This window comes from Notothenia coriiceps, unplaced genomic scaffold (genome assembly GCF_000735185.1).
Source record: "Notothenia coriiceps isolate Sejong01 unplaced genomic scaffold, NC01 NC01_scaffold00036668, whole genome shotgun sequence".
Lineage (NCBI taxonomy): Eukaryota > Metazoa > Chordata > Actinopteri > Perciformes > Nototheniidae > Notothenia > Notothenia coriiceps.
Genome location: NW_011369369.1, coordinates 5909 through 15807, shown reverse-complemented (window position 1 = coordinate 15807; position 9899 = coordinate 5909). Strand labels below are relative to the sequence as shown.

Here is a 9899-nt window from a genome sequence, read left to right as displayed (position 1 = left end):
TCAGCCTCCAAGATCAGGCGTAGGCATCATGTGGCCAAGCATTACACTCTGGCTGCCCATGTGTCTGTGCATGACGCGCCATGTGTTCAAAGCCAGTGTGTGTGTGTGTGCGTGCGTGCGTGTGTGCGTGCGTGTGTGACTGTATTCTGTGCATTATCTATGTCAGTAATGTAATAGTAAATGTACTGTATGCATTAGTGAATGTTCATAGGGAAGATCTATTTCTGGGCTATGGTTGACACTGCAGTTGAGTCTGTCAGGCAGATAGAAGAGGGTCATCCCATATTTGCTCCATCCAGTCAACAATCTCTCTTACTGTATTATGGAACTCAGCTTTGACAGCTGGTTGGGGCTGACTCAACCCCAATAACTCGACAAGCAGATGAAGACAATTACTCCCCAAACACAATCGTTTTTGATTACTCTAAACACTGCAAATATATGATTTGTTATAGGTTGGCAATTAATAACTGTCTTCTGTCAAGCACAGTGGTGTTTTCAAGTATCGTTTTTTTACATTATTTATATATATGGCATACATGATTGGTGAAATTAACTGTTCAGAAAGGGCAGTGCTAGATAACATGACTAATTGCAGGATCCTCTGAATTTATAAACATGTTTTTTTCCATCTAACTCATTATTCTGGGCTATGACCCTGATATGCATGCCACAATACCACAGCATATGTCTCAATTGAAGACCATACTGCAATTTGTGGCTGTCAGGATTTTTTACTTTGGCTCTAATGATCCATTTGACAACACCAACCAACACTATACACTCAATATAAACTCTTAAAAACACTTCAGGTAAAGAGGACAGCCGACACCAGGTGTAAGCCGGAGTAAATAGTTGTGCTTTAGCTTACTTTGCCTTATTATGCATTCAAATTCCAGGCAAGGTAGGTCAGAAGGCACTGCTCCCAGATTATCACTCTTTGACATTTATCTCTGGCCAATCTCTACCCTTCAGGGCAGATAAAAGGTCAGGAATGAATATTACCACCTGAGACACAAGAGGTATACCATGCATGCTCTGCCATCTGACATCTACAGCTGTACTTCCGCATGAATGCCTGCATGTCCCTGACTGAATAAGCACACACAGACTTTGCATATGCACATCTACAGATTTAAATAAGCAGATGTCAGCAAGCTAGTGCTTTGCCGTATTTGTCGATAAGAGCTTTAGTAGGGCTTCAATTATTGGTCAAAGTTATTTTTGAAAAATGTTTGTAAATTACATTTGATTAACTGATTAATGATTAAGTCATTGAAATAAGCCCAAGGTAAACACATCCAATTGGTTGTTGTGCTAGCCAAGCAGTCCAACAATGTTTACTTTGCAAAAACAAAGAAAAGCAGCAAATCCAAACAGTTACTAAGTAAAAAACTGCAAATATTGAGATAGATAAACCCAGAGAGTAGAGGATGGGCATACTCTAGGGAAGTGCAGAGCTTGAACTAAATTAGAAAAGATGAATGCCAAAGATGAAGAGAGCACAGTTAAAAGAGGGTCTAGAAGAGAGAACAGAAAAATATGAATGGGAGTGACGGGGAGGCCTTCGTTGGAAGTACAGGCTCCCTGGGGGCTCAGCTTTGACACAGTGACATCACCACATGGGAAAAAGCCCCCTTAAACCACAATTAAAACTGTTCCCCCTGCGACGCTCTCTACGGCGTGGGAGAAATCTATTAAAAGTGCGTGCTACCCCTTTAAACACACCAATGCTGCCACTGAGGAGAAATGAAGCAAGATAATACAGTACAGAGAGAAAATGAAATGATTATCTGGAGTACACTGTAGATGAAAGTATAATAACCTATGTATATCTGTCTGTGCCCTGCCTAAGAGAGAAAATGCTTCTAGTGTGTTACTTCTTACTAGCATATTTTCTTCAATCTTTGTCAGAGCACATGGGAAGGGGATGGGCAGATGAGAGAAAGGGGAAGCAGTGACCAGAAAAGTAGAAACGGAACTGCCTCTCGTCATGTGCTGGTTTGTAGGGAGATGACGGGAAATAGAAGGATTGGTAGGAAATAGCAAAGAAAAATGAGTGGTGGTGAAAGCCAGTGAGGACAGGATGCTTGGTGGTTTGTGGGGCAGACCCAGAGGCCTGCTAGATTAGTCAAGTGGGTCTGCTAAAGAAACATGCTTGTTGGAAGAGATTTCACAGCACTAAAGCATTTGAAGATAGTTAGAAGTATCGGAAAGCATCCAGTTTCAACCTGCAAAATGAGCTAGTCATTGAAAAGAAAAGAGAAAGACAGATGCCTTCCTTTGACAAGATGGTCAAACATGGACCTGTGAGTAAATGCACTGTATGAAAAATTTGAGAAAATAAAAACAGAACAGAACCACAGGCTGTGCTACTCACTGAACAGGTTACATGGTGCATCCTGCTCTCAGGGGCTATCTAAAAAACAAATGGATCTGCATCATGGCCTGGGACTTTTGAAGACTCCAAAGGCCTACAAACCATTTAGCAAATCCATGATCCTGCAAAAATGCTGCTGCATATCACAGTATAACTAAATGCATTACACTCTACTTAAGCAGTGATAACAGGTCATGAAGCCAATATACGGACAGGTGAGGATGCGATTAAAACCTGAACACAGAGATGGCGGTCTAGAGATTCACAGGACAGGGCAAAGGGGGAAAGGGGCTCCAGGGGCTCTGGTTACTGGTAGTGATGATGACTCAGCAACACCCTGGGGCCCCCAGGCTAAAAAACAATGGGTCCCAGTGTGCAAGAAACATTGACAAAACCTATCCTCTTTTCAGCCCTCCCCCTCACTTTGCATCTCTCTCTCTCTCTCTCTCTCCCTCTCCCTCTCTGTCTCTCTCCCTCTCTCTCTCTCTCCATCTGTTGTTCATTTGTTCTCTCAACTCACTGGCAGAGAACAAGGAATGTTAATTAAAGGCTGTGAGAACCAAGAGGAAAAAAGAAGGGCTCATAGGGACACAAAGGGGGAAGATAGCAAGCAGAGAATGGCTTGTGTCACGATGGCTAGGTAACAGTGGAGATAGAGAGATGAGATGTGTGACACAAGCAGTGGCAAGGAAATGAATGAATGGTACATAAAGAGAGAGGGGAATCTACAGATGTTTGTGGTGGGTGGGGAGTTCCTGGAGAATTTACTGAAGGATAAAATTACATTATATAAGTACTAGGAAATGTAGTTACATCCTCTAGGCTTATTTTTGCAATGCAGACTTTTGTCCTCCACCCTTTTAAATTACATTTCAAGTGTTCAATGGGTGTTGCTCTTTTGCAACTTGGCCATGAATTGCAAATGTGTTTTTTGTAATATGTGTGGAGGTATTTGGTTTTGTTTCCTTGTGCTCAACAAATTAAATCAGTATTAGCACCATTAATTATGGGTCAATCGTGAAGAAGATGTTTTTCCAAAGCAGTGTATAAACCTTTGAATATACAGTCTATGCTCGGTATAAACAAAGCGCTGTGAGGGTGTGTGAACGAGATGTCAAACAATACCTTCCAGTTGGCCAGTTCCTGGAACTCAATAATCTTTATAAAGCCTCCCATTAGAATCCCTGGAGAGGAGAAACAAGAAACAGCACCACTGTTTACATATTTGACTACTTCATATCAACATTTCAATACAAGAGTAAAGACTTAGTTCATACATGAGGCAAAGTTCTTTTTTTAGTTCTCAAATTTAAAACAATTCTTGAAAATATCCACCATAGTTCAGAGATAAAAGAGATATGAAGAGCATAAAAGGGCTATTGTCTTAGTTTTGTCTTCGAGAAATGCCCCTTGGGCATTAAGCTATCTTGTTACGTAGGTTGCCAGAAAATGTGTTAAAAGTGCAAGACAACACAAAGATGTGTAAAGAGCAAGAGAGAGAGAGAGACAGATATGATGGAAAAAGAAAATCAAGCATAAGCATAAAAGCATTGCGTAAGAGACCCAAATATACAGGCAGACGGAAGGGTATAGTGGAGAGGATGCAATACAACGAGTGAATGAGAAAGAGGAAAAGATGAGGAAGGAAGAGCAGACGTCCTGATCTGTAAGCAGAGTGTTATCTCTTTTCAGCAAAAGCCCTTACTCCAAACACAGAGACAAGCTTTGTCTCGTGTGCAGTATGCAGGTCAAGCAAAAAGTGAAAGGCCTTGAGGGTCAAGACAGATGTGTGTGTCTGTGAGTTTGAGTGTATTTAACTGCACAAACAAGTCAATTCTTAGAATTAACCTCAAGTGACCTCACACAAAAACACAATACATGTTTTTTACAGCAAAGCACTTCCTAAATCTTGAATAAGTTTGCTAATTATAGATAGGGCTTTGTCCATCTAAAAAACACATATTTTACTCGGATAAAAATTGTATTAGCACTGTAACCTTAAAGAGGCCTATATGTTCCTGCGTTGATATTAAGTGTTATTTTTCAATCACAAAGCTATGTGTTACTGTGGTTATTGAAAAGTGCTATATAAATAAAAGTTAGATTGTATTTGATTTAAATCCCTTCTGGATGCACACACATTTTATAATAATTTGTTGAAGTTTCAATGACCCACATTATATGTAAGAAAGAAAGACAAGGAAGAGCAGTAAAAAAAGCAAAATGTGTTCTTAATGACAACAGGCGTCACATTCATTATTTATTAATGCTCTAATAAAAGCAAAAGTGGAGTAGCCTAGAAAATGAGGCTCAACATTAATTTGCGGTTCTCAAATTGTTTGCCGCCTTTTCAAAAACAGGTTTCTTAGAGAGCTCTTCAAACATTTGGCATTCCTTGACTAAGCATGTGCCGAGAAACACGTTATATAAGGAGTACTCACCGAGGGAGACAACAGCCACACTTTCTGGAAGAAAATGCAGTTTGAACTTGATGAGCAGGTGCACCAATATGATGCAGATACCTGGGGTGAATGGGAAGAGCAAAGAACACTGAATGAATATTTAGGACAAATACATCTCTGTCATTTCCCAAACATCATGTCACACCAGATCAACACAAAAGTAGCCACCACATCATACAGTGTTAGGATCATTTCTATGGCTTCTTTCCTTCAACTACTGTGGACTGGACAGGAATGTCATGTAACACTAACTTTATTTCCTCTTATTGAACATTGAAATGGTTACTTAAATTCAAATCTAAGTATTTGAAAATATGTAATGCAAATGAGTTAACTTGTTTGATTCATAATGACCACAAAGTAGTTGCCTGACATTTAGAATTATAGTTCTGACCCTGTACAATCAAAGATAATTGAACCCAATTAAAACATGAATGAGGTTACAGTAGAAGAGGAAATCATGTACAGCATATTAAAGGCAAAAATCAGTGTATGGCGTGTGGTGTTGTGAGTTGGTGTTCGGATCAGGGGATCGGATCAGGGGGTCACAGGTTCAAACCCCACTGCAGTCAGCATGTCGTTGTGTCCCTGGGCAAGACACTTCACCCCAAATTGCTCCTGTGGGGATTGCCCACAGTATTGAGTATGTAAGTCGCTTGGATAAAAGCGTCTAACAAGTAAAATGTAATAATGTAATTAGCAGATTAAAATGACAAATCCAAAGCCCACAACAAAGTGAAGGAAACACCAGCCATTCACACATGCGTCAGAAATGCAGTGCTGAAAATGTAGATGATCATAAGACCCAGTTGTATGCAACACTAAAGCCATCAGAGGTCAAATCAACAAAGAGAGTTTTGTCATAAGACAGATGTTTAATTCAGACCCAATTCTAATACAAAAGTTAATTGATAATGTCCAAAGCGTGGTATCTGGGAAAAATCTTTACAAAAAGATTTTTTATATAATGTGGTTTCTATATTGCACTCTGAGGTGGCCTCATGTATTGTGATCAATACCTTTTGACTCAAACCACTGATGAAATGGTATTACCTTTAGAGAAAAATGACTATGGTGATTCTTTTGCAAGTTGTGCTTCTCAAATGTTTATACCGTTAAAGCATTTGGTTCAAGACCAAGACATGCTAGCCTGCTTGTATGTCTAAAAAGTAAATTAGTCTTATTGGTAACCTCATGCATGATTAATGCCACTTTCCTTGCAAATACCCTTACAGCGTAAGCATATGACTTAACCTGCAGTCAACTTAAGTGGATAATGGGTACTTTGTGTCTTAACTAGCTCTTTGTGACCTTACACATACTGTTGTATGTATGCTAATGTTTAACCACGTCCTCTCCTTCATCCACTTCCTTCATCCTGAATCACTTAACACACAACTGATTTAACTAATCCATATATTAGATGTACAATTCCCTACATTCTAAGCTGTATGAGGTCTAGTTTAAAATACATTGTGTGAACAACAATGATCAAATGTTTTCATTGTGGATTATTTGCTTCTTCCTTTCAATCCTGTGTTCTCAGAATTAAAATAGACTAGATTCCTTTTATAAATGTATTTATATATGTATGTGTTTATAAATGTGTGAGGACTTTATGCTGCCAGTAATAGATGGAAAAACCAATATGATACAAAAGACTGAGTTAGACAGACATTCACCAATGCAGCAATATAAAGTCAACTAACCAATAACCAGCAGGCTGAAAAAAATGGTCAACCCGCTGGACTGCTCTTCTTCTTGGGCCTTGACCCCTGTCTGCACGGGCAGGATGGGCTTGGCGGTAGGGGGTGTCGGGGTCGTTGGCTTGACAGGAGGTTTTGTAGAGTGGAGGGTTAGGTTGCTGTAGTTATCAGTGTCATTGGACTTGCTGCTTGGAGACAGTCAGGAGAAAAAATATAGCCATATAATGAATCAATAGATTTGAAGAGGGCTCTGGTTACAATATTCACAGATCACATAATTGACCATAACATGTTATTTTTAAATCACTGCTGAACAATTAATCATAATGGTGTACTTTTATAATAGTAGGATGGGTAAGGTGTAATTGAAGGATTCCTTCAATTACACCTTACCCACCCTACAACCTTTTATAATAATATTACGGTCAAATAGATGTGTACTAGTTCATTTCGTTATAATATCATTTTAAACTAACTTACCTTAATGATAAGATCATAACATCTGACAACACTAGAAAGACTATAGGCAACTATATCAAGATGTATATTAGCTAGCTAGACTGCAGTGATGCGACATTTGAAACCTGTGTAACATCGCAAACATTTTGAAGCTATTGCTAGCTAGCTACAGTACAATGGGCTAAATGACTCCGAGGAGAATACTCAAATCAATAGTTGTTGCTTCCAACCTGAGAGACTGTCCCTGCTTCTGTGGGTCGATTGAATCGTGTCCATCTTCTTGGTCATGTTTTATTAATGTTTGCTGGCTTTTAGCTGGAATATCCTTATGGTTCACATCCACTCGGTCCTCTCCATCAGGCAGGTCCAACGAGTTGTCCCTCTCAGCTCGCTCTGGCACACACGGATTTACACATAACAGCAAAAAGGACAGCAACAAAACTTTGTGGTTAACGCCTCTCATTCTCAAGCAGGTGCATTTAAACCCAAAAGCAACGTTTTGAAATAAAAAAGACTGGAAGTTCCATGTCGACAGCTCCATGTATCTGTTGACATCACATCATTTCCTGGTTCAGGGTGTATGTTGGGAATTGTAGTCTTTACGTTGCAAGAATGACAAGAGAGAATAGCAAATAAACAAAGGGACGCAGTTAGTTGCAATTTTTTTTCAAGCAAATATAGATACAGATTTATGTCACAGTGGATAATATTTATTTTAATGGTATGAAACATGTTTCGAATGTCAATGGTTTACAGTTATCTCCATTTCCCATGAGCAATTGTAGTGTATAGCGCATCGGCCGTCCACTCACTCTTCTTCCTCTTTTTTTTCGGTTTTATGAAGGGTGTAAAGCTTATTATACATCCATGGTGTAAAGTCCACCTGCTGTTACATGGGAAATTGTGGTTTTATTGTACTCTGTACTAGCTTTAAATAACTTGAAGATCTAGGAAACACAAAAACACCTGCCATCTTGTAATCAGGTATATTAGATAGGTGCATATTGAGCTGTATTAGGTACAAATACATTACATAAATAAGAAATGGGCAAATGTAAACGTGCACATATTCATTGTTATGAAGACACACATAAATAAAAAGGCGTCTACTTCAAAATCTTAATCATGCAGGTTTAAATTTCTCATTGTACAGGACCTTTACCAAAGCTTTGGAATTGTCTGAATTCCATTGTTAATATATGTAAACCTTACACAGGGAAATACAACCTGAAATACATGCTATGAATCAAATATAAATCAATATAATAGTTACTTTTTTACATTTTCTTATAGAAACTTCATGACATGAATGGGATTGTCTTTTACTGTCTAATTGAATAATCCTCAGGATAAAATAATTAGGACAACATGTAATAGGGTGCTGAGTGGCCTATAATCGGTAATCTAAAACTAAATTAGATATGGTAAATCTGTAGATAAATTAGCTGGTAATATTTAAGTGTAAGGCCCGGACACACCAATCCGACAACAAAGAACTGACACAGACGGACCCCGACTGTTGCGTCTCTGCGTTTTGGCCATGTGTCGCACTGGAACACACCGCAAAGACTTCGGCCGACGGCCAAGAAGCACGTACGAACTGCGCATGCGTGAGTGGCAATAACTCTCCTTACCAGCAGCCGGCGGTAGTGTGTATTCGTCATTCAAAAGAGGCAACAACCGGAAGACAGACTGCGTGATAACCGAGAGAAGAAGAACAGACTGCGTGATATAAACAAACAACAAATGGCGTGTGCGTTCCATTTTCACTCTACAACGAGAAGCTCATGGGGCTTTCCCGAACCTGTGTCGAGAGCTGGAGTTAAATGAAATCTCCAAAATGAATTTGTTTGGGTCCCTCACTTCCGTTTCGCTTCTCATGCACTGATTCACTAGCTGAACAGCCAATCAGAGTGATTATTTTTGCCGACTGTTTTCGGCCGAAAAGGCGTCGGCCCGGCTGAACCATGGAAACCAAAACAATGGTGTAGCTGTAATAAAGTCTGAGTGGAAACAGTCGTGTGTAAATCTGATTTAGTCAGAAATCGGGAGAAATGCGGGAGAAATATGACCCCGGGAGGAAACCGGGAGAGGGTTATGAAATCGGGAGTCTCCCGCGAAAATCGGGAGGGTTGGCAAGTATGCGCGGGACACACCAATCTGAGTAGGGCGTGTCGACGCTCATCGTCGGCCTGACGCCCACCGACGCTGATAATCGGCCTGGTGTGTCCGTGCCTTAGATTAGATTAAATAGATTAGCTTTACTTTATTGATTTCAATTAAGGAATTGTTTTCGATGTAAACAAGGCATTGCACATCATTTGAAAAGGAAAAAAAGAGTAGAAAATAAACAAACATAAAATATAAACATCTAAAAATAAAAAATAAAACAGAATTAAAATGTAAAATATATAATGTATTTTACTTTTTAATTTTATATATGTATATTTGTATATTTTACATATATAATATATATATGTAAAATATACTTTATGAAAGGGCCAATTACAGCTATCATAATTAGTCATATGTGACCTGAGGCCTGTACTACGAAGCAGGATTTTCGCTTAGCGGGCTAACTTCAGGGAAAACTCGGGGTTTCCGGTCCTACGACGCTGCTTTTCTTTTTAGCGGGCTAGATCTCCATGGTAACTTATGCTGAGCGGCTAACCTGCTCCGGAGCCGGGTTTAAAGCGATCAAGTCATATCACAGGATAAAGGAAATACAGTTTAAACTGCCATTGCAGGAAAGACGGCCGGCCAAAATCCCCGACTGTGTGAACCAGAGGTTGCGCTAGACTTTTTCACTGCCCGTCATTTTGACGGACAGGATCGTAACATTTTCGTCCAAATTCAGTATTACCCGCCGGCCTTTACACTCTGGGGGGGGGG

The 9899-nt window shown here is 39.6% G+C and overlaps 1 protein-coding gene across 1 annotated transcript; it reads right to left on the bottom strand.

Moving 5' to 3' along the window:
- Positions 1-3505: 3505 nt before the first annotated feature.
- On the bottom strand, positions 3506-7603 carry LOC104964115 (sodium/hydrogen exchanger 8-like; the record flags this gene model as incomplete). Its single annotated transcript, XM_010792836.1, has 4 exons — positions 7238-7603; positions 6552-6733; positions 4822-4902; positions 3506-3564 (listed from the first exon to the last, which is right to left on the bottom strand). Coding segments are annotated over exons 1-4 (633 nt in total), but the record flags the coding sequence as incomplete, so codon positions are not given.
- Positions 7604-9899: the final 2296 nt, after the last annotated feature.